This window comes from Polypterus senegalus, chromosome 15 (genome assembly GCF_016835505.1).
Source record: "Polypterus senegalus isolate Bchr_013 chromosome 15, ASM1683550v1, whole genome shotgun sequence".
NCBI lineage: Eukaryota > Metazoa > Chordata > Cladistia > Polypteriformes > Polypteridae > Polypterus > Polypterus senegalus.
In genome coordinates, this window is record NC_053168.1 from 133461676 (window position 1) to 133487449 (window position 25774).

Here is a 25774-nt window from a genome sequence, read left to right on the forward strand (position 1 = left end):
TCCAGTCCTTGTCTGATAAACCATACCACATACTATGCAAAAAATGTAGCACACAAAAGGGATGAATGAAAAGGAAAAAAAATCTACAATTTTCTCTCTGTTATTTGATTTCCTGAAAATTCATTACAGTCTCCTGCTTTTTAATCTTTAAATTTAAAACACGTTTCAAGTTTTTTTTTTAACTTCTTGTCTTTGTGGCCAATTAAATTTCAGGCACTCTTAAAAAGAAATTAGCGTTAGCATATTCGCCAATACACTAACAACCCAATTGTGCTTCACTCGCTTAGAATATGGAACCAATGTAGGAAGTACTTCAAGACAGAGAAGCTTTTATCTGTGACACCTCTGCACGATAACCACCTCTTTCCACCCTCTCAAACGTACTCAGTTTTTAATGTCTGGAAAACATTTGGGATTAAATCACTTAAAAGACCTGTACATCGTCAACGGCATCACATCCTACGAACAATTACACTGCAAATTTAACTTTCCAGCAACACATTTCTTTCACTACCTCCAAATTAGAAACTTTGCTAAACAAAACCTGCCCAATTTCCCTCACCTCCCACCTACCTCTATTATGGAAGAAATATTGATCAGCCTTGGGGACTCAGACAGCATCTCTGCAATATACAAAAACAGTTTACACTCCCTCCCTTTCAAAGATCCAAGAGTACAGTGGGAAAAGCATCTCTCACTCAACACCTCAGAAAAGGAGTGGAAGGCAGCGATGCACAGAATTCACTTGAGCTCCATAAGTGCAAAGCATACAATTATTCAAATTAAAATCATCAATCGAGCGCATCTGTCTCATTTAAAATTGTCCAAAATGTTTCCAGGGCAAGATCCAACCTGCGAACGGTGCAATCGAGCTCCAGCCTCACTGGGCCACATGTTTTGGGCCTGCACTAAATTAACAACATTCTGGATCAAAATCTTTAAATGCCTTTCAGACAGCCTTGGTGTCACAATCCCTCCTAACAGCTGTGTTTGGTGGGCTCACAGAGGGGCTTAAAGTGGGGAAGGACGAACAAACTCTATTTGCCTTTACCTTATTATTGGCACATTGACTTATTTTGCTTAACTGGAAAAATCCTAACCTGCCTCTTTTAAGCCAGTGGGTAACTGATGTTATATATTATTTTAAATTTGAAATAAATCAAGGGCGGCACGGTCGCGCAGTGGTAGCGCTGCTGCTTTGCAGTTAGGAGACCTGGGTTCACTTCCCGGGTCCTCCCTGCGTGGAGTTTGCATGTTCTCCCCGTGTCTGTGTGGGTTTCCTCCGGGCGCTCCGGTTTCCTCCCACAGTCCAAAGACATGCAGGTTAGGTGGACTGGCGATTCTAAATTGGCCCTAGTGTGTGGGTGTGTTTGTGTGTGTCCTGCGGTGGGTTGGCACCCTGCCCAGGATTGGTTCCTGCCTTGTGCCCCATGTTGGCTGGGATTGGCTCCAGCAGACCCCCGTGACCGGGTGTTCGGATTCAGCGGGTTGGAAAATGGATGGATGGATGGAAATAAATCAAATTCTTACTTGGAGAATCCGTGCAAATTTTTTTTTTAAAGCCTAGCAGGATCTAATTTTAGAATAAGCTTTAAAATTGCAGGAAACTAGATCCTCTTCTCTTTTTTATTCTGTCTAAGCTATCTAAAATTAGGATCTAACAGATCCTATCTATCTATCTATCTATCTTATCTATCTATCTATCTATCTATCTATCTATCTATCTATCTATCTATCTATCTATCTATCTATCTATCTATCTATCTATCTATCTACTTTTCCTACTATTAAAGTTTTACTCTATTGGCCTAGCTGTCTTTCTCATGGATGGGGGTTGATTTGATTCAAATCAAGTTTTGTAAAATTTGACTTGCTTGTATGCAATGTTATTTGATTTTAATAAATTCAGTAAAAATGTTATAAACAAAAAAGAAACTAGTGAAGCTACGACTACTATAAGATGAATGAAGGTTTACTGTCTTGACAACAAAAGCATATGTCAGGATGACAGGAAAAGGCAGACATGCACTTCATGCACTTTGTAATATACATGCTGTTAGCTACTCTCCAGGCCATAAAGTAAAGCACAATCTGATAAGTCCATTTAAAGGCACTCCACAGAAAAGAAGAGAATTCAAAGCAACTTTGGCTGGAAGCAGTTATCTCCACTGGTTGCGCATTCAGTTTCAAATTATTATTTCATTGTCATTAAAATTTCCAGAATGCAGCTACAGCTAGAATGTATAGTAGTGATTTGTTTGCCGTGTTATTTATTTATTTATTTTAAAATAATTGCCCTCTTGACAGAAACTCAATGTTTTTGGACCAGAAAGCCAGCTGTATGCTACAAACTCTGAGAGCTGAAAGCTTGCCAGTGTGAGCATGCATGACTTCCTTCTTATCTCTTTCATGAATCTGTTTTCTCTTTAGAGCTTCATGTAGACACATTGCATCAGGAAACTCGTATTTATGCCCTGCTGACAGAAGAAAGAAAGAGTGACAAAAGAAGTGAATGTTGCTAAATTGTAAAAAGCTGTTTTTGTTGCTTTGTTCAACACCATACTGCTTATCTTCATATATACTGTACATAAAACCATATCACAATGACAATGACCACAAAGCTGTCAGAATAAGACTTGTCCTTTGTATGCGTTGACAAGCTTCATGTTCTGAAGTTCTCCACTTTCGTATTCATTTTGTGTGCCAGAATTGGTAAGTGTTGAAAAATAAAGCAGAGTTTAGAAATTTATACAGAAACATTTATGTGCTTGAAATGGAACTGCATTGGGACTATGAGAACTATGTAAACTTGGAGCCCAAACGAGAAAAAGTACTTGGCTTTGGCGTGCTCTTTCATGTGAGCTCAGGATTATATTAATATACTACCACTTACCTGTGGTGGGCTGGCACCCTGCCTGGGGTTTGTTCCTGCCTTGCGCCCTTTGCTGGCTGGGATTGGCTCCAGCAGACCCCCGTGACCCTGTGTTAGGATATAGCGGGTTGGAATATGACTGACTGACTACTACTTATTTTAATTTGCTAGCAGGTTTTAAGGCAATTGCTTCAAAGATGCATAGCCCACTAACAAAGTGAGATATTTAAAGCATGAACATATTTTTTCTTTTTTTACTTTCTCGTATACGAAATATAGGGAAAGTATTGTAATCGTCCAAAAATTCCATTTCGAAATTTTGATCAATCTAAGCATTTTAGACCTCCCTGAGTTCGAAAACACCAGTTTTGTAATTATGTCTGTGTGTGTGTGTGTGTGCGTAAACACAATAACTTGAGTACGCTTTCACTTGGTTCAACCAAATTTTACATACAATTATCAGGTACACAACGTAGATTTCTGTTAACTTTTGGACTATTTCTGCTAATTGGAAGTGGTACTTTACCTTTTATTCATGCAGCTGCAGAGTCTGATTTATTCAACTTTACTTTTATAATAATTGTTCAGTATATTATTAATTTGATTTGTTGTTGATGTTTCTTTAATGTACATAACATAAAATTATAACGATTGTCTTGCGGTTTACTCTTCAAATATCCATCCCCATATCTGAGTATACGAGAAAGTCTATGGGTGACCACTTCTGATTTTTACTTGTATTTTAAGGATGCGAACTTGCAGAGTCCAGTTTAGGTCAAAACTATTAAGATGAATGGACAGTAAAGCAGCTCTGTCTAAACCTCCTTACACAAAGAAATAGTTGTGCAAGATTTATGTATTCAAGGGTTTTTATCAGTGCCTGTTATGTTTTAAACCCAAAAAATTAAGAGCACCTGTATGTTTTACTGGTACAGCTGTGTTTGCTTCACGTTTTAGTTGATTTGCCCTACTGTTGCAATGGTAGTTCATGTGTTTCTGAAAAAATAATGCTCTGTGTGGCTTTTGTTAATCAAAGAGTAGTTCATTTATATTTGTATTTTTATTATAATGTACTAGCCATGTGCGCCCAACTACGTTGCGCGTGTTAAAGTTGTCTTTGAAGGCCTCCCTGTTTAAACGCGGCTGCCAGTCGTGAACTGGGCCCTTCGTCGCACAGCATTTTATGATTTTTTATAAGGGAAACAAAATTACAAAAGAAAACCTTTGGACATTGATTCGATAGGAACGGCCTACTCGGAATCACTGTCCGAATCGTAATTATGTGGTGGTGTACGAGCATTTCTGCTTCTGTCCGTTCACAGTCCATCTCTTTTTCACGACCCTATCATTTCCTCTCGCGATGTTTTCTCAACCTTTCTCCAGTCTCGCAGGTAAGAGTAAGGCAATATACACGGAGCAATGGTTATAAAAGGGGGACACATAGGTATCCAGGCTCTTTAAAGCATAAATAGGGATCACGTCACTGACATGTGAGCAAGCCACGGTACAACTGTGAGACGCGCAGCACTCGCCGGCTACAACGTAACAATAATAATTTCCGGAACGTGCTGTTACGTTGCCATTCATTTTATCCACTGTCTTTCTTTCATTCATATGTTACGTAGGCACATACCTTTTATCTTCGGCAATCTCATTCTCTAACCAGGCCTCCGGAGCTAACCAGCGTAACACTGTCCACCACCCCTTTCGTTATTCCGGCACATTGTTGACATCCATGAGTAACAACAACGTACTAAACTGGAAGGTGGTCTACGCATGCGTGGAATTCACAGACAAACAAAGATCAAGATCTAAATGAAGATCTCTTTAGTTAATTTAAAGCACAACAATTAGTTTAGTTTGAATGTCTGTGTTTTGAGGTGTGACTGGCGTACTACAGTCTTCAGTAGTATAAGCCTGGAGGAGATTCTTAATGCAATGTCTATGTGTTAGCTGTCTCTCTACTGCCATCTCGTGCTGCTTCTTCTAATTCATTCACGGACAAGCAAAGATCAAGATCCAAATGAAGATTATATATAGAGATCATTACTTTTTGTGTACTGTTTCTGTATTTAGCAATTTGTAAAATTTTCACTGGCATTTTACTAAAGTGCTCTGCACTCATTTAAAGCACCTAACGAATAATAAACTGAATTAAATTATCTTCTGGCTCCTGCACAAGTATTTAAAAAGAAGTAGCATACAATTCTTAAGTGTATAAATACTTATTATACTCCTTGATCTTTTCTAAACTTCTAAGAAAAACAAAACATCTGCACCAGATTATCTTGGAATAACAGTAAATGATCCAACTCGAGAAGCCAGTTTAAATATGAAAGTGAGTTGAAAAAATCATTTCCTCATGACCAGAACATGGCTGCATGGGCCCCTTTGTTCATGGGGATCTGTCTAGAATTTTTTTTTTTTTTTTTTAATTTTGACTAAAGGAATACTCCACCCAAAAATGATTTATTTTATATATTACTTACCCCATGCACTTGGTAGTGATTGTTGAGAAAAATTTGTAATCTCAAGTTTTCATGCAGAATAAACTGAAAAAGGTTTATGATATAAGCCAAAGCTGAACAAGGGGAAAAAAGATATGAAATATATCCATGAGGGGGGAAAAAAGAAAAAAATCGGTAACACTTTACATTAAGTGTCCATAATTACACTGTAACTACTATGTAATTACCTTATGTAGGAAGATGATCCGCTGTGGCAACCCCTAACGAGAGCAGCCGAAAGAAGAAGAACTACTATGTAATTACCTGTATAAGTACAGTGTAACTATGAGTTATTACTCCGTACTTTCTGTGTAATACAAAGTAACGTTATAGTTAATTACTCGGTTGTCATTGTTATTCCACCGTTTATATAATTACAATGTAACAATTTATCACTGATCCAAAAACAAATGTACTTACACAGTTACGATGTATCTGTACTTTCAAAATGTAATTAAAACATCAGGGTATGTAACTACAACTATGTGACAGATGTTCCATGGTCTGGGAAATTGTAATGGAGAATTGCAGTGATAACTGTATAGGTTTTCAATGATATTTCAAGATCTTTCCTAAATGGTGAAATTGCCTTTGCAAAATGGTTAACACTTTTTCCCAAAATCTAGAGGGGCACCTCCTTGACATGTTTTGCTTAAACAAGCATTTGCCACATTCTTGTAGTTGTGTTACACTATTTATTGTTGAATTTTTTGGGCTAATATTCTACCCATCCCTAACATAATACTGCCAAACTTGCATTATTCAATCAAGGTACACAGGGTTGAAGATCCATTCCAAGCATCACTGGGCACAAGGCAGGAAACAGCCCAGGATGGGGAGCCATCCCATTACAAGGCCCACTGACAAAACATACCAGCACTCCTCCTTTCAGACATATGGCCACGTAACCCAACATACATGTCCCTGGGATGTGGCAGTAAAACCCATGAAGAAGACATAGGGACATGGGTAGAATGTACAGATTTAACACACATATCCATCCATCCTTTATCCAACCCGCTATACCCTAACACAGGGTCACGGGGGGTCTGCTGGAGCCTCCAGACAGAATTCCGTCTCAGGATAATCGATCTGTGAGGCAAAAGCGTTAACTATTTTGCAAAGGTGTTTTCACCATTTAAAACAGATCTTGAAATATCATCGAAAACCTATACAGTTATCAACTGAGTAATTAACTATAATGTTACTTTGTATTACACAGTAAGTACGGAGTAATAACTCATAGTTACACTGTACTTATACAGGTAATTACATAGTCCTTACAGTGTAATTATGGACACTTAATGTAAAGTGTTACCAAAAATCTCTTACCCATGTTGCACAATCCAATTGTCAGTTATCTAGTCATGTGCTCAAAATGTGCCAATCAAATCACTCACTTTACTTGTGTTGCATAATCCAATTGTCAGTTATTTAGTCATGTGCCAATCGCATGCATGTTTGCTAAAATATTTATAAAATGATTCTTTCAGAATATCCATTGCACATCATAAACAGTAAATAATGCTTCCTGAGATTGACCTTTTGAATTGAATACAGAACTCTTGTCCAATAAATGAGGAGGAATGGTTGTTGTTTTGCATGATTAAGATGTTTGTTTGTGATGAGATTGCAGGTAACATTTTCTTCTTATGGTCTTTCCATGAAGGCCTTGTCCTTTTAAGTAACACTGATGGTTAGGAGGGGCAGCATCTCTCCTTTCTCAGCAGGTCCTTTGCTATCCTAGGTCCTAGTTATATGGGGGTTTTGCTTAACCTTCTGCAACGTGTTTCATCTTCCACTTTTCTTGGTCTTCCAGATCTCGTCTTGACACCTTCAGTTCCTTAGAATAGCCATTTCTTAATGAACATGTCAGACCGTGGAAACTGTTAGCTGGAAGTGCTTTGATTTCTTATTTTTTTGTTTTCATTTATAGTTTTGTAGACATCGATACATTTATAATTTTCTAATCCTCATTTGGTTGCTTGGAGTCCGTGGTCATTGAGTGTTGCACAGTATTTGAGGAGTCAAAGAATTTATTAGCCTCATCGGCTGACAATTCTTGATAACAATTCTTGACCTGACTAATGACAAGTAAAATCTGATTCTTTGCAACTGAAAGTGTGGCCAAACGTTTGGAAATGCCACATATATTCTTTTATTGCTTTGCGCTATTCCCCAGCATAACCTATTATTTATGGGGGAGGTGTGAAAGCTTAAGATTCGTCAAAAATTTTGATCTCCGGTTTTCAACTGATACCAAAAACATCAGTATCTTGATGATGGTGTGTGTGTGCCACAGTTTCTTCAGGATGGTCTACAGCTAAAACGGCTGAATGGAAAAATACCAAATTTGAAACGTAAGCCTGTTATGAGATGACGTGCTGATTCATTTTTAAGCGAAATTGTGCAAGAGAAAAAGGCACTTTAGAGGAACCCTCAAATGCCGTAATTCTGCATCTAATTATGAATTCTTCTCGTCAGTTCCTATCATAGTGACCTATTTTATGATCAGAAAGATCAGCATCAGAGTGGTAAATAATTACTGAAATGTTAGAGAAGAGTTTGAGTAACTTGTTTCCTAGGGCACAAAAGCCTACTGACGTCCGATTTGTTTTAAAATATATATATATTTTTTGTGTTTTATCAGTTTATCAAGTAAATAATAATAACTGTACATTAACATTTTCATGAAAATGCCACATTTTAGTTTGTTTGCTGTCAAAGTGTTATTAATATTTTTACTTTAAATGCCAACTATTGCATGGAACTGCATATGTATTTATGTATGTATTGTGGTACCCAGATGGGGGTTGTACCCAGCTGGGACGCCCAGGAGGGCCGGAAGAGGGATTGCGGCTTCCCCAGACCACGTGGGGGCGACCACCCTGATTGCTATGGGCGCAACGGGTACAGAGCTTTTGAAGCTCCACCTTGTAGGGGACCGTGGTCACCGCCAGGGGGAACCCCAATGCCTTGGAGACCCTGGACCTCAGCACTTCCGCCACACCTGGAAGTGCTGGGGGGAAGAAGAGCAGGGACACCCGGAGTGCTTCCGGGGATGCAGCCGGCACTTCCGCCACACTGGGGCGTGTCGGTGGGAGGTTGCTGGAACACACCTGGAGCACTTCCGGGTGCTTATAAAAGGGGCCGCCACCCTTCAGACCAGTCGGGAGTCCCATTTCAGACCATTCTCTGCAAACCCTAGAGATGGTTGTGAGTGAAAACTCAGTAGATCAGCAGTTTCTGAAATACTCAGACTAGCCCGTCTGAGTGTGATGCGCCATCTATTGGAATGATAAATGCAGTACATCTTATTATTAAAAATGATTGTGATGGACCATCTCTTGACTTGACAGAGACACAGCAACTGGACGTACACACAGACATTTACCCTTTTGTTAAGGTAGATGGGAAAAAGAGAAAAATGTAAAAAATTCTGCAATTGCCAGTGAATGCTTGTAGAGTAGTTGTAAGTTAGCAGAAGTGACTTCTGAATAGTTTTTGGATTAAAATGAATGTAGCCAAATGATTAAAGCTACAATTCACATGGATAGCTGTGATAAATCATAATAATTAACACCATTCAAATTTGGCCAGCTTACTTAAAGGAAAAAGTATACAAGACAACACAGCAATGAGTGAAATTCAAATAAAATAACGTTGTTTGGATTAAAGAGAAACTTCACCAAATTTAAAGAGCTATAAACACGATATGCCTGTGCATGCGGAGGGGTATGGGATGTAACTGGATTCTCATGCTGAGCTTGCAGTGGCTGCAGGCTTTTATTTTAGCAAGTTTCTTAATTAGAAATAAACTGCCGCTGTTGAAGGAAGGAAAAAAAAAAAGAGGGCTTAATTACATGGTAAATTTCTGTATCAGAAGTTTTTATTATGCAGTATAATAAGTAAATATAATGATACCTGTAACGGCGCACTGCACGATAACGTGCATTGAATAGACTTGACGTGAATATTCCTAGTTTTCTGACTCTTTCTCTGTCTGTTTAGCTTTCGTTTGCTCAGATGCACTAGCTGTTTCCTGAGCAGCTCTTCCTTTCTCCACCCTAGCGGCCCGCTTATTCTCTTCTTTCATCGGCATCTTTTCACGTTAAAACTGATTAAGTCAGTGTTTGTGTTGCAATTACTTAGTATGTTTTCTTTAATTTCTCACTTAAGCTGGCACTTAAGTGTTCAATCTGCCTTAATAATCCATCCATTTTCCAACCCGCTGAATCCGAACACAGGGTCACGGGAGCCAATCCCAGCCAACACAGGGCACAAGGCAGGAACCAATCCTGGGCAGGGTGCCAACCCACCGCAGGACACACACAAACAGACCCACACACCCAGCACACACTAGGGCCAATTTAGAATTGCCAATCCACCTAACCGGCATGTCTTTGGACTGTGGGAGGAAACCCACGCAGACACGGGGAGAACATGCAAACTCCACGCAGGGAAGACCCGGGAAGTGAACCCAGGTCTCCTTACTGCGAGGCAGCTGCGCTACCACTGCGCCACCGTGACGCCCTTGCCTTAATAATGATTTACGATATGAAGAGGTAGGGGAAGAGACAGCAAAGGTGGTAGGGATGAGAAAGACGCCCATACACATGCGTCACCCTACTGGCCACTGCCGAGAGTTGAGTCTACAATGAAGTAAAATAAAAAGAGGAATAACCTTGGAGGTCAATCCTCACCCTGAAAGCAGACAGTAGACGTCGCGTAGTATATGTGTAGCACATTTCGGGTCAATCGGTCAAACGGTTTGTGAGCTACAGCTGATTTAAAATCTTGGACAGACAAACAGACAGCCACAGTAGCGTATTATAGAAGAAGATGCCTCATAGTTTCGTATGGGAATTGTAGATTTAAGGACACAGCTGTTTATTCAATCATTGGACATTTCATATTAACTATTTTCTTTAAAGATGTAGATTTCACAATGTAGCTACTTGATTCCCCATTATTCTCTGTGTATTTATCAAAACGTTTTTCCTTGAATACAATATTTAGAAAGTAACCCCAAAATATTAAGCATTCCACTTTTCAAAACAGTTGGTTGTTGAGGTGTGCCAGTAGGCTGTTTATCTTATAATGACAACCAACCCAAAAAGTACCAATGGTAGGCAATGTCGGCAGTGAGCTTGTTACTTGTCTACATGTGCAGACCTACCTGGTTGTTTTTCTCAGAGGGTTTTCTGGTACAGTTGAAAGAAAGTTGGTAGAAGTCACACAGTGAAAAAATAAAAATAAAAAACATAAATCATTAAAAGCACAAACTGGCTTCCAGTTAGGAAGCTAGTTTGAGTAATTAGTGGGGGCAATTTATACATTTCACATCCATCAGTGCTACTGCTAGCTCTAAGTACCATCTATTGAGAGTCTGAAAATGTGTCTTAAGTGGAGCAAACAGGGAGACCAAATGTTTTATGTTCCTTGTGCATTGTACTGTAATTGAAAGACAAAATTAGAAACGGCTTGAAGCTCTTTATTGCCGTTTCTATGTTGCCAATATACAGCATGTAGTGTTTGTGTTTTTATTAGTCTGTCCATTAGTTACAAACACATAAATGATCTTTTCTCAATTATAAAGCCGACTGGTAGTTAATATCTGTGTGGAAATAATAAATATTCCACATAACAGCATGTTTTGTTTTTATTTGGCATTGGTGAGTCATATTTATTCATTTATTCTACACTGGTACCGTCTTTTTGAAAAGGAATGAATGGCTAGAGAATGTGCTTTTGACCATAAATTAAGGTCTGGAATCATGTGAATGAGACAGTCTGAAATGAACAAAATGTGGTTGTATGTATCTGTAGCGGGAAAAGAGTTTTTTATATAACAATGAGTGGGAAAATGAAAATATTTGCGTACCATTACATTATAGACCATAAGGTGCATATTACAAATAATAATACATTTATTTACTAATTTATTTATTTACCCGTGTATTCGGATTCAATGGGTTGGAAAATGGATGGATGGATGAATTTATTTATGTATGTATGTATATATGTATGTACAGTGGTGTGAAAAACTATTTGCCCCCTTCCTGATTTCTTATTCTTTTGCATGTTTGTCACACAAAATGTTTCTGATCATCAAACACATTTAACCATTAGTCAAATATAACACAAGTAAACACAAAATGCAGTTTTTAAATGATGGTTTTTATTATTTAGGGAGAAAAAAATCCAAACCTACATGGCCCTGTGTGAAAAAGTAATTGCCCCTTGTTCAAAAATCACCTAACTGTGGTGTATCACACCTGAGTTCAATTTCCGTAGCCACCCCCAGGCCTGATTACTGCCACACCTGTTTCAATCAAGAAATCACTTCAATAGGAGCTGCCTGACACAGAGAAGTAGACCAAAAGCACCTCAAAAGCTAGACATCATGCCAAGATCCAAAGAAATTCAGGAACAAATGAGAACAGAAGTAATTGAGATCTATCAGTCTGGTAAAGGTTATAAAGCCATTTCTAAAGCTTTGGGACTCCAGCGAACCACAGTGAGAGCCATTATCCACAAATGTCAAAAACATGGAACAGTGGTGAATCTTCCCAGGAGTGGCCGGCCGACCAAAATTACACCAAGAGCGCAGAGATGACTCATCCGAGAGGTCACAAAAGACCCCAGGACAACGTCTAAAGAACTGCAGGCCTCACTTGCCTCAATTAAGGTCAGTTCACGACTCCACCATAAGAAAGAGACTGGGCAAAAACGGCCTGCATGGCAGATTTCCAAGACGCAAACCACTGTTAAGCAAAAGAACATTAGGGTTTGTCTCAATTTTGCTAAGAAACATCTCAATGATTGCCAAGACTTTTGGGAAAATACCTTGTGGACTGATGAGACAAAAGTTGAACTTTTTGGAAGGCAAATGTCCCGTTACATCTGGCGTAAAAGGAACACAGCATTTCAGGAAAAGAACATCATACCAACAGTAAAATATGGTGGTGGTAGTGTGATGGTCTGGGGTGGTTTTGCTGCTTCAGGACCTGGAAGGCTTGCTGTGATAGATGGAACCATGAATTCTACTGTCTACCAAAAAATCCTGAAGGAGAATGTCTGGCCATCTGTTCGTCAACTCAAGCTGAAGCGATCTTGGGTGCTGTAACAGGACAATGACCCAAAACACACCAGCAAATCCACCTCCGAATGGCTGAAGAAAAACAAAATGAAGACTTTGGAGTGGCCTAGTCAAAGTCCTGACCTGAATCCAATTGAGATGCTATGGCATGACCTTAAAAAGGCGGCTCATGCTAGTAAACCCTCAAATAAAGCTGAATTACAACAATTCTGCAAAGATGAGTGGGCCCAAATTCCTCCAGAGCGCTGTAAAAGACTCATTGCAAGTTATCGCAAACGCTGATTGCAGTTATTGCTGCTAAGGGTGGCCCAACCAGTTATTAGGTTCAGGGGCAATTACTTTTCACACAGGGCCATGTAGGTTTGGATTTTTTTTTTCTCCCTAAATAATAAAAACCATCATTTAAAAACTGCATTTTGTGTTTACTTGTGTTATATTTGACTAATGGTTAAATGTGTTTGATGATCAGAAACATTTTGTGTGACAAACATGCAAAAGAATAAGAAATCAGGAAGGGGGCAAATAGTTTTTCACACCACTGTATTTATTAAGCACTTTCAAAACAACATGAAGGCTGACCAAAGTGCTAGAAAGCGCTCCACAGGGTCGTCAGGACAGCGGAGAGAACAATTGGTTGTACCCTCCCCACTCTGGAACAAATTTACACCGCCCGATGCCACATATAAGCAATTAGACATTTCACAGGATTCATCACATCCCGTTCATTGCCTCTTCCAGCTTTTGCCATCGGGCAAGAGATACAGAGCAATGAAAACCAGGACAAACCGCCTTAAAAACAGCAAAAGCAATCATGGCCCTGAACTCACAGTAGAACTGCTCCATATCATTCTCCCATTGCGCAATATAGACATTAAGTCAACAAGTGCAATTTGTATATTTTGTAAAGTACTTTTATAACTATTCGGTTTGTTATTATTTTCTCTCTTCTTGTCTTTTTAACTCTTATGCCTCACACTGAGTCAACTGCACCTTCAATTTTGTTGTTCCTTTGTAAAAGTGACAATGACAATAAATATCTATCTATCTATCTATCTATCTATCTATCTATCTATCTATCTATCTATCTATCTATCTATCTATCTATCTATCTATCTATCTATCTATCTATCTATCTATCTATCTATCTATCTATCTATCTATCTATCTATCCAAAACTGCCCCCTTCTCTCTAAGATTGTGTACATGAATAAAATCTGAGACTGAAAACTGCAGGAAAACGTCAGGTAGTATGACGTGGCCTTAACTCTTTTTTTTTTTTGCAGTCATCTTACATATGCTTTAGAGAAATGCCTTTTATGCATATAAAATAAAGAACTGTAGATGGAAATAACTTTACTTTGTTGTATTGTAAGATTTCATCACTCGAGTGATTGTCAGTTCTCAAAGTGAAAAGTGACTTTGCCTACTAAATTTGCTCATTGCACAACCATTAGTCTATAACCGAAAGATAAGAGGGAATAGAGTGCAAATAAAGTAAACATAGCAGTCATGTGACTGCAAGCAACATTCAATAGTAAAGCAAAGATGGCCACTGTTGGTACACAAGGAGCATTTGACATAGCCTTCAGCCTCTGGAACTAAATCTAGTTTAGGATGCCTACTCTTTAGAACTCTTAATTTTGGTTATTAAAAATTTTACCGGGGTGATGTGACCTCCAAAAGGGCATGCAAAAAGAAAATTTCAACATGCGGTTTAACAAAGAATCAAACCAAAAATCAAAAAAAAAAAAAAATAATAATGTGGATTTCCTCTCACGTTTAGCTATAATTATAAAATGTATTATTATTATTATTATTTAAAAGATCTGCTGCAAGGCAGGTCGGGGCAGTAATATAAAAGGTGTTTTTGTGTTCACCCTGGAGTGGATTTACATTGAGTTGAAAATCACTTTTTATCGATTTATCTCGTCTCCTGTAGATTTTAATGGGCACTTTTACTTATGGCTTTATATTTAAACGTTTGTGTGGTTTGAATGTTTAACTGATAGGTTTCTGTTCAGTGGCTTGTCTGAGCCAGGCAATACTATGAAGAGTACAGTATACTGTAAAAACAACTTCTATTCTTGTATGTGCTTATTAAAGTTAAATGGAATTGACAAGGATAGAATGGCATTCTTGAGTTTATTTTCGGTATCAATGGTTTACAGACCAAGTAGGAATTCAAAGTTGGATTAGGGATATTAGGGACAAGAAGCATTTTAAAAGCAAAGTGTTTTTTTATTTTTTACTATCACAGAGGCAGTTTTTAGCAAATTTTTTTTCTCCTGAGATTAGTATTGTATAAACTTATTTGCCTTTATTTCTGTGTTGTTTGAGACTAAAATATTGATTGCTCTCAAATTTAAATTTGAAAAAGTTGGAAATTACAGTTAAATTACAATAAATTTGCAAAAACCTCAAGTAAACTTTTTTCACGTTGCCATTATGGGGTGTTGTGTGTAGAATCCTGAGGAAAAAAATGAATTTCATCCATTTTGAAATAAGGCTGTAAAATAACAAAATGTGAAAAAAATGATGCGCTGTGAATACTTTCCGGATGCACTGTAAATGCACTAGTGATCTATTTATGAATGTAATGTTTAGTAAAACTGAATTACATCCAGCTTACTGTCTGGCATGAGATGCAAGGCCCTGATAATTGCATCACAGATCATGTTATTTGTTCAGGGTTTTCTTGGAGTATATTCTAATGCAAAGATTTGTATATCCCATATTTATCTTTATTTAGTGTTTTATGTGGATAATGTTTGCATCCAGTGTTGTATATGCCCCGTTGTTTGTTCTGAATTTCTGTGAAGCACTTTAAGAATGGAGAAAATGCTATATAAATAACATTATTCTAAATTGGCCCTAGTGTGTGCTTGGTGTGTGGGTGTGTTTGTGTGTGTCCTGCGGTTGGTTGGCACCCTGCCCAGGATTGGTTCCTGCCTTGTGCCCTGTGTTGGCTGGGATTGGCTCCAGCAGACCCCTGTGACCCTGTATACGGATTCAGCGGGTTAGAAAATGGATGGATGGATGGATGGATTATTATTATTACTAGTGGACGGCCGCCGTAGCATAGGGCGGTGTAAGAATAGGAACGGAAAACGGTGAAAAAGGAATTCAGAAAGCAAGAAGAAAGAAATACTTCTTGAACGACAAGTTGTGAATAGGTGTTTTGCTGGAGACGACAGATAATGAATCGAAAGATCTAATCTCGGAAAGAGCTTGAATTTCAGCTTCACCACCATAAACTGTAGATGTTGCCATGCATTGATAGCACTCATGACTTGTTGTGATAACTCGACTTGCATTGGAAAGAATAACAGGAAGAACGTCTCCAAATCTGTCCCAATGTGATGCAACGAAATCTACTGCCTTATGTCGTAGTGATAGTGCATTGCCTTCGTCAACCGTTTGTGTCAAGAAATAACCCACTGACAGGAACAGGCAGTTGCCGGAACCCGGAATACAGATGACGTTGTACAAAAACCTGTCGACAGAGAAGATACTGTTGTTCATTTTATAACAAAGGCTTAGGAAACAACCGTCACAGTATAACGAAAATAGCAAGGAGCGAAACCAATGGCAATGGTTGAGAGAGTACCTTCCTGTAGCAGGCTACGGAAAAGACTCCCAGGCGGAGACATGGCTGAAGTGAAAGGTCACACGGTCAGGCTAGATATCGGGCGGTGACATGACACCAATGGGGTAATGAGAGAGAGGAGTGGGGAACACGGTAGTCCGAAGGAGGAATAGGACTCGTGAAAAGCGGCGTGGGGGTTTATGAGAGGCCGCAGGCAGCGTGGGGAAGGGTTTGGAAGAGGACGAATAGGAATCGAGAAATGCCGTGTGGGCGGGACCAGGTTTGAAGAGGAAGCAGGACGAACCAGAAGAGAAATATATATGAGATTATTACTATTGTTATTACTGTTTCACAGGACAAACATACACACACGCGCACACGTACACACACAAAGCGATTCTTCTGTTAACCTAACATGCACACAGCTGCTTCCAAGTGATCATTTGACTCTAAAATTTTCTTTAGAAGTGGGAAGCTTTGGGAATCTTGTAATTTGGTTCAATTTTGATTGATTCATTTCAGAATTGATTCTCGATTCAATGTAAAACTATTTTGGGGTTGTAGGTGTGGCTGTAGTATACGCCGTGTGTTAAGCCATGAATAAACTTGGGGTTCTAGTCCACTGCAATATGAATCATAATTAAGCTGATGAAAGTCAATGACAGGCCAGCTGAAACACTGACAAATAAAGGAGAAAATAGCGTGCTTTGTATGTGATTTTTGTTTTTAATTTGTAAAAGTTTGACTGCAACAATTTGAAATACGTTACTGCTGTTTTTCTGGATTAATGTGTATAAATTAGCACTAAGACAAATGGTAACCTTTCGTAATGCAAGATTAGAACAGTCACACAGAAAAAAACTGATAGTCGGCTTTGATTTAATAGCTTGACAACATCCAAAATAGATTAATCAGCCCTACACTAACTTTATTGGATTAAACTTGCTGCATCCTGCCATGCCTCCTTTGAAAATTGTTTCTGAGACTTTGTGTCACTCTTTTTCTATCTCTCTTACCCCCACTGCCTAGCTTTCTTATCAAACCTGCATTCTGCCTTTTTACTGCCATTACTCATAGCCGTAACATAGTTTAAGTCACTAGCTGCCATGATGTCCAACCCCACGGTCAAATTCTGTGTTATACGGCAATGCGGGCTGAAGAGACAGAGTCATGGACATCGTCTCAAAATGACATTAGAATGATTCAGTTGGGTCTTCCTCCATTCTAAAGGTGGAAATGGAAGAGTGGTTAGTTCCTGTGACACATTCTTAACCTTCACCCTGTGTTTCCCTCCCTGTTAGACATTTCCAAGGCTCACATTTTTGACATTAGTCTGTGGGAGATGTCCAAGAAAGAATTTCATTGTACTGTGTGAACATTACTACAAACCTAAACTATATATGGAAAAAAAATGTAGTTGTTACCAATAAAGCCTTCAAAGATAGAGAATAAGGTGATATTTTGGATGACTAAAGTGTCCTGTTTTTTTTTTTTTTCTTTCAGGTGAACTTGCTGAGTCAAATGCTCAGGGTCCTGTTTTTAATCAAGAGTCCCGAAACTTCAAGTGTTCAGTGTGTTCCCAGTGTTTTTCAAAAGAAAGCTTACTACAGCGCCATCTACGGGATCATGAACACAGTGACAAGGTAAAATTAGGAACAGATGGAAATGAAATGCATTTAAGATAATGATGTCTTTGTTCATTTTTGTGCTTTCATGTATATTATGTAAGCAAATATAGCACGCTTTTTAGTGTTACTCAGTTGAAACTGGTGATCATCGCTCATATACTTACTGTAGGTTGTTGGTTATGTTGATTTTCTGATTGTAGTACAGACCTCAAGGTGGTCGGTGCCTGTCGTGGCTGCAATCCCCGAACCCATTGGTGGACACCGGCGGTGAGGGATGCCGTCAAGCTGAAGGAGTCCTATAGGACTTTTTTGTCCTGTGGGTCTCTGGAGGCAGCTGATAGGTACCGGCAGGCCAAGCGGAATGCGGCTTCAGTGGTTGCTGAGGCAAAAACCCGGGCATGGGAGGAGTTTGGAGAGGCCATGGAGAACGACTTTCGGACGGCTTCGAGGAGATTCTGGTCCACTGTCCGGCGTCTCAGGAGGGGGAAGCAGTGCAGTGTCAACACCGTATATGGTGGGGATGGTGCGCTGCTGACCTCGACTCGGGACGTTATGGGTCGGTGGGGGGAGTACTTCGAAGACCTCCTCAATCCCACTAACATGCCTTCCAATGAGGAAGCAGAGCCTTGGAACTCTGAAGTGGGCTCTCCCATCTCTGGGACTGAAGTCACCGAGGTGGTCAAAAAACTCCTTGATGGCAGGGCCCCGGGGGTGGATGAGATACGCCCGGAGTTCCTTAAGGCTCTGGATGTTGTAGGACTGTCTTGGTTGACACGTCTCTGCAACATCGCATGGACATCAGGGACAGTGCCTCTGGATTGGCAGACCGGGGTGGTGGTCCCCCTCTTTAAAAAGGGGGACCGGAGGGTGTGTTCCAACTACAGAGGGATCACACTCCTCAGCCTCCCTGGAAAAGTCTATTCGGGGGTTCTGGAGAGGAGGGTTCGTTGGATAGTCAAACCTTGGATTCAGGAGGAACAGTGTGGTTTTCGTCCTGGTCGCGGAACAGTGGACCAGCTCTTCACCCTTAGCAGAATCCTGGAGGGTGCATGGGAGTTTGTCCAACCAGTCTACATGTGTTTTGTGGACTTGGAAAAGGCGTTCGACCGTGTCCCTCGGGGAATCCTGTGGGGGGTGCTCCGGGAGTATGGGGTACCGGACCCCTCATAAGGGCTGTTCGGTCCTTGTACAACCGGTGTCAGAGCTTGGTCCGCATTGCTGGCAGTAAGTCGAGCCCGTTTCCAGTGAGAGTTAGACTCTGACAGGGCTGCCCTTTGTCACCAATTCTGTTCATAATTTTTATGGACAGAATTTCTAGGCGCAGCCAGGGTGTTGAAGGGGTCCGGTTTGGTGGACTCAGGATTGGGTTGCTGCTTTTTGCAGATGATGTTGTCCTGTTTGCTTCATCAGGCCGTGATCTTCAGCTCTCTCTGCATCGGTTCGCAGCTGAGTGTGAAGCGGCTGGGATGAGAATCAGCACCTCCAAATCCGAGACCATGGTCCTCAGCCGGAAAAGGGTGGAGTGCCCTCTCAGAGTTGGGGGGAGTTCAAGTATCTCGGGGTCTTGTTCACGAGTGAGGGAAGAATAGAGCAGGTGATTGACAGGCGGATCGGTGCGGCATCCGCAGTGATGCGGGCTCTGCATCGGTCTGTCATGGTGAAAAAGGAGCTGAGCCGTAAGGCAAAGCTCTCAATTTACCAGTCGAATTACGTTCCTACCCTCACCTATGGTCATGAGCTATGGGTAGTGACCGAAAGAACGAGATCGCGAATACAAGCGGCTAAAATGAGTTTCCTCCGCAGAGTGTCTGGGCTTTCCCTTAAAGATCAGGGTGAGAAGCTCAGTCATCCAGGAGGATCTCAGAGTAGAGCCGCTGCTCCTCTGCATCGAGAGGAGTCAGATGAGGTGGTTCGGGCATCTGATCAGGATGCCTCCTGGACGCCTCCCTGGTAAGGTGTTCTGGACACATCCAACCGGGTGGAGACCCCGGGGAAGACCCAGGACACGCTGGAGGGACTATGTCTCCTGGCTGGCCTGGGAACGCCTTGGGATTCTCCCGGAAGAGCTGGAAGAAGTGGCCGGGGAGAGGGAAGTCTGGGCCTCTCTGCTTAAGCTGCTGCTCCCACGACCCGACCTCGGATAAGCGGAAGAGGATGGATGGAGTACAGTTATGCCTGCGGTTCACGAACACCCCTGTTCATTAACAAATTGGTTCACAACCAAAAATTTTGTAAGAAAATTGCCTTGGTTGACAAACAAAATCCCGGCTTCTCAAAATGGCCGCCTCCACTAACAAAGGACGGCACATGGCTGCCCAAGCGAGGTGACAGAATTTACCACGAACAGCCAAGAATATCCAAACATCCGCTAGCCGAGCATCCTGTCCACTCTCTCCCAGTCTTTGGTCGTGGTAAGACGTGCGCACAGTACTGTATGTACTAGTTCTTACTCTACGCGTGTTCTTTGTTACAGTAACTCCTGTTACTATTTCAGCATGGCCCCTAAGAAAGTGAAGAGTGATAGTGGTGTTGAAAAGGAGAAAGAAGGTGGTTAGGAAAATCAACGTACAAGTGAAGAAAGAAATCATTGAAAAGCATGAATGTGGTGTTCACGTGTCAGTGTGCTTGGGAACCAATTAATTACATTTCAATACATTCTTATGGGAAACATTTCTTTGGACTACGAACAAACTTCAGGAATGGATTGTGTTTGTGAACCGCAGGCCCTTCTGTATTTTTAAAAACATGTTTCTCTTAAGGTATAGGACTACAGTGTTCCCCCTACCAGTGCAATTAGTGGGCGGCCCTCCCTGTAATATTCATTGTCCGCTTTGGGAGAGGTGGGGGATTGCAGGATCCAGCCCTAAAGCAAATGAAACACATCCATTATCCAACCTGCTATATCCTAACTACAGGGTCACGGGGGTCTGCTGAAGCCAATCCCTGCCAACACAGGGCGCAAGGCAGGAAACAAACCCTGGGCAGGGTGCCAGTCCACCGCAGGGCACACACACAGAATGTTTCAAAAAGGAAACAACATCAAACCATATGTTCCTACATAAATTGCACAGAGGGTTTCACATATTGTGCGGCATGGTGGTACGGTGGGTAGCGCTGCTGCCTCGCAGTTAGGAGACCTGGGTTCGCTTCCCGGGTCCTCCCTGTGTGGAGTTTGCATGTTCTCCTCGTGTCTGCATGGGTTTCCTCTGGGTGCTCCAGTTTCCTCCCACAGTCCAAAGACATGCAGGTTAGGTGCATTGGCGATCCTAAATTATCCTTGGTGTGTGTGTGGTGTGTGTGCATGCGTGTGTGCACCCAGAGCACAATATCTTTAAATTTGACACAACCTGTATGCTTCATGGGCAGCACGGTGGCACAGTGGGTAGCACTGCTGCCTCGTAGTTAGGAGACCCGGGTTTGCTTCCCGGGTTCTCCCTGCGTGGAGTTTACATGTTCTCCCCGTGTCTGCGTGGGTTTCCTCCCACAGTCCAAAGACATGCAGGTTCGGTGCATTGGCGATCCTAAAATGTCCCTAGTGTGTGTGCTTGGTGTGTGTGTGTTTGCCCTGCGGTGGGCTGGCGCCCTGCCTGGGGTTTGTTTCCTGCCTTGCGTCCTGTGTTGGCTGGGATTGGCTTCAGCAGACCCCCGTGACCCTGTAGTTAGGATATAGCAGGTTGGATAATGGATGGTTGGATGGGTTTCACATATTTCCTTTCATTACCTTTTACTCTCCAGTTCATTCTCTGTCACTTGTTTGCTGTTCTGATCTGTGACTGTTTAGTAGCTCCTTGGTGATCAATACCTTAAGAGACACATTACTGTGTGCCCGCATGGGTTTAGATGTGATTAAGAAATACGTTGGATTCACTACATTTCACTGAATTGGCTTGTAGAGAAAAGCCAAGCAAAATGACACCTTTTATTGGCTTGTAAGTTAAATTCAAAGGCACATGGTTAAAAAGAGAAAATAATTACTTTTGAATGCCACTATTACTTTAGGACAGTATTGGTTTTAGGGGATACTGAACTATTTCTTGAAATTGCAAAATTCTTTACAACTGCTTCACATCTACCAGTTTCTGATTATTCACTTGACTAGCTACAGTGTGTGTGAAGTGCTATACTTCAAAAACAAAGAGAAAGGTTAGTTTTATATAGTTATGTAGTGCTGCCACCTCCTGGCAGTACTGTGAAGTTTTTTTTTTTTTTAAATCAAGATACATTTTTTTTTTTTAACAGTTTAACATTTTTTATTTTACTCTTCACAGCCCTACCGGTGTGACATGTGTCCCTTGTCATTTAATGTGGAATTCAACCTCACTCTTCACAAGTCTACTCATGTGTCCTCTGACCCTCAGTGTCCAGTATGTAATAAGAAGTTCTCCAGAGTGGCCAGTCTCAAAGCTCACATTATGCTACATGAAAAAGAAGAGGTGAGGAATTGATTGTTAACTGATATGGCTGAGTATTAACATAAGTAACTATTTAATTGGTAAATGTAAGAATAAATATAGATGATACACAATTGAATGCAGGATTTAATGTATTAATTGTATACTGTTTTTTGTGTCAGGTGGGGGTTCAAACAGAAGTATGAATAACCTACATATGGTATTTGTATATTCAATTCAAAATGCTAATTGTTTTGTGCTTTTGCAAGAAGTTATAATTAATAAGAAACAAAAATCATAGTATTAGGGCATATGTTAAAGAAGCAAACTTTCCTTATGTTTTTTGGATATGGCACAGTAGGCCAGTAACTGGCACTTTTGCCTGACAGATCAAGCACTTTAGTTTAGAATCCAGCACCCAGACATTGTCTATGTGAAGTTTGGAAGAGCTCACATCTCGGTCAGTTTTCCTCCCACATCTGTAAAGTTGTGTAGGTTTGGTTAGTTTGTGATTCCAAAGTGGTCTACGTATGGATGTGTGCATAGAGGGAGATTGCTATGGACTGGACTGGATGGATACAGCTGCGTCCTTCTTTGTACCAGGCCCTGTGACCCTGAACTATATTAGATAGATAGATAGATAGATACTTTATTAATCCCAAGAGGAAATTCACATAATCCAGCAGCAGTATACTGATACAAAGAAACAATATTAAATTAAATAGTAATAAAAATGAAAAGAATTAAAATAAAATTAATGTTCGCATTTACTCCCCCGGGTGGAATTGAAGAGTCGTATAGTGTGGGGGAGGAACGATCTCCTCAGTCTGTCAGTGGAGCAGGACGGTGACAAAAGTCTGTCACTGAAGCTACTCCTCTGTCTGGAGATGACACTGTTAAGTGGATGCAGTGGATTCTCCATGATTGACAGGAGTTTGCTTAGTGCCCGTCGCTCTGCCACAGATGTTAAACTGTCCAACTTTAATCCTACAATGGAGCCTGCCTTCTTAACAAGTTTGTCCAGGCGTGAGGCGTCTTTCATCTTTATGCTGCCACCCCAGCACACCACCGCGTAAAAGTAAAAGTAAAAGTAAAAGTTTGAGACTGTTATGTAAAATGGCCAAATATTAAAGTTAGGATTAAGTCAATATGCTTTTCTATATAGACATTAAAACACAGAAAGCCTTATTGTAAGTAAATTTATATACATTATTATTTTTTGTGAAAACTACTTAACCAATAGGGTGGCACAGTGGGTAGCGCTGCTGCCTTGTTAGGAGACTTGGGTTCGCTTCCCGGGTCCTCCCTGCGTGAAGTTTGCATGTTCTCCCCGTGTCTGCGTAGATTTCCTCCGGGTGCTCCGGCTTCCCTCCACAGTCCGAGGACATGCAGGTTAAGTGCATTGGTGATCCTAAATGGCTCCTTGTGTGCCCTTCAGTGGGCTGGCGCCCTGCCCGTGGTTTGTTTCCTGCCTTGCGCCCTGTGTTGGCTTTGATTGGCTCCAGCAGACTCCTGTGACCCTGTTGTTAGGATATAGTGGGCTGGATAATGGATGGATAATTAACCAATACATTTTCAGTAAAATGATTCCTTCATGTTTTATTGCAAGATTTATTTGTTTAACTCGGGGATATTAAACTCCAGTCCTGGAGGGCCGCAGTGGCTGCAGGTTTTCATTCTGACCCTTTCCTTGATTAGTGACCGGTTTTTGCTGCTAATTAAGTTCTTTTGAATTAAATTTAATTGACTTGCTGTTGAAGACTCAGACCCCTAAATTGTTTCTTTTTCCTTAATTAGCAGTCAAACAATAATGAGATACAAAATGAGCTAAAACGTGACCAGCAGACTGTGTCCATCACACAATATCTGAAAATAAAGAAACATGAAGGTCTAATGAATGCCGATCTGCTCAGGTCCTCAAAACATTTTAACAGTGCACTTAGAAAAGAGAAAATCAGCAATTTTGGAAATGTCTGCTATTGCACAATGTGAGCAGCAACAAGCCATGGAATTAAAGAACGGGTTTAGTGAACAACAAGATTCAGTGCCTAATTAAGCAACTGGTTGGAGTTTGAGGCCCTGATTTAGTTGGTCTTCTGTTGGCTCCCTCACTTAAGTAATTCAGAGGGCCGATGAAGAAATTCTGGGGATCAAATCTTAAAAAGCAAGTCAATTAAAATGAATTCTAAAGAAGTTAATTAGCAGCAAAAACAGGTCACTAATTAAGAAATGGCTTAGAATGAAAACCTGCAGCCACTGCGGCCCTCCAGGACTGGAGTTGGAGATCCCTGGTTTAATTTTTAAAGAAAGAAGAAGAACAGATAATTCCTTTAATAGCATCTGTCTTTGATTCAGCCACTTTTACTCCTTTTTACTGGAATTAGGATTTGACTACGGCAAAGCAGAATTTTATCCCAAGACAGTGACTGTTGCAGTCAATAAATATACAGAATAAAAATCATCCTGGGCATTCACTCAAAACTGTATCTTTCTTGCCAACAAGGAAATACCATTAGAAAGTTTCTTGTAGCTGAAAAGAAATGTCCAGTGTTGCCTAACCACTTTGCCTTCCTCTGAAGGTAAACCCTTCTCAACTTTTGTTGCTTTGAACTAACTCTCAGTTTTTATTTTAAATCACCACCATTTCATGTTGCATTTTGTAATATCTGTACAGTAGTATTTGGCACAGTGGTAGCGCTACTGCCTCGCAGTAAGGAGACCTGGGTGTGCTTCCTGGGTCTTCCCTGCGTGGAGTTTGCCTGTTCTCCCCATGTCTGTGTGGTTTCCCTCCCACAGTCTAAGACATGCAGGTTAGGTGCATTGGCGACTCTAAATTGTCCTTAGTGTGTGCTTGGTGTGTGGGTGTGTGCACACCCTGTGGTGGGCTGGCGCCCTGCCCGGGGTTTGTTCCTGCCTTGCGCCCTGTGTTGGCTGGGATTGGCTCCAGCAGACCCCCGTGACCTTGTGTTAGGATATAGCGGGTTGGACAATGACTGACTGACTGACATGACTAGTTGTATTTTAATATATTTTCATCTTTTTTTTTTTTTTTTCAGAACTTGATATGTTCAGAGTGTGGGGATGAATTTGTTCTGCAGAGTCAGCTATCAATGCATCTAGAAGATCACAGAAAGGAGCTGTCTGGTAACAAAGTTTATGACTGCAAATTGTGCAGGAAAGAATTTAAACTGGCGTCACTTTTAAAAGAACATATGAAGACTCATTATAAAATAAGGTATGTTTCTAGTTATAAGGTACTATACCTGCCAGAGTATTTCTTTCTAGTCCCAAGCTTGGGAACTGCCTGTTTAGTGTTTGCAGTTTCTCCCCTTGTCCGCATGAGCTTTCCTCTCACATCTCAGATCTTTTTTTTTGTTTTTTTTTGTTAATAGACATAATTCATGACTTTTATAAATAACACATAATTCATTGTGGCTGACTGTGCATGTGTATTTGGCTTTGACAAGCAATTACCTGCTACTCCATGCAAGTTAAAATGGACTGTTGGATGGAGGTACCCAATTAATGTTTTCATTCTTTTCCTTATGGTGCTTGCATGTTCACAGACAAAAGAAGTTTAGTACAAAGGGCAAAACCTACAAAACTGGATCTCTAGTTGGTTAAATGACAGGAGACAAGGAGTACAGATAAAAGGAAAATGCTCTACATGGAGTGAAGTCATCAGTGG

The 25774-nt window shown here is 40.7% G+C and overlaps 1 protein-coding gene across 3 annotated transcripts in view; it reads left to right on the forward strand.

Moving 5' to 3' along the window:
- Positions 1–25774, forward strand: part of LOC120515544 (zinc finger protein 236-like) — a 170054-nt gene that overhangs the window by 17774 nt on the left and 126506 nt on the right. For all 3 annotated transcript variants that reach the window (XM_039736606.1, XM_039736607.1, XM_039736608.1), the window contains exons 2-4: positions 17571–17710; positions 21964–22128; positions 25143–25321. In XM_039736606.1, coding sequence (XP_039592540.1) covers positions 17571–17710; positions 21964–22128; positions 25143–25321 — 484 coding nt within the window. The remainder of the gene's footprint in view (positions 1–17570; positions 17711–21963; positions 22129–25142; positions 25322–25774) is intronic.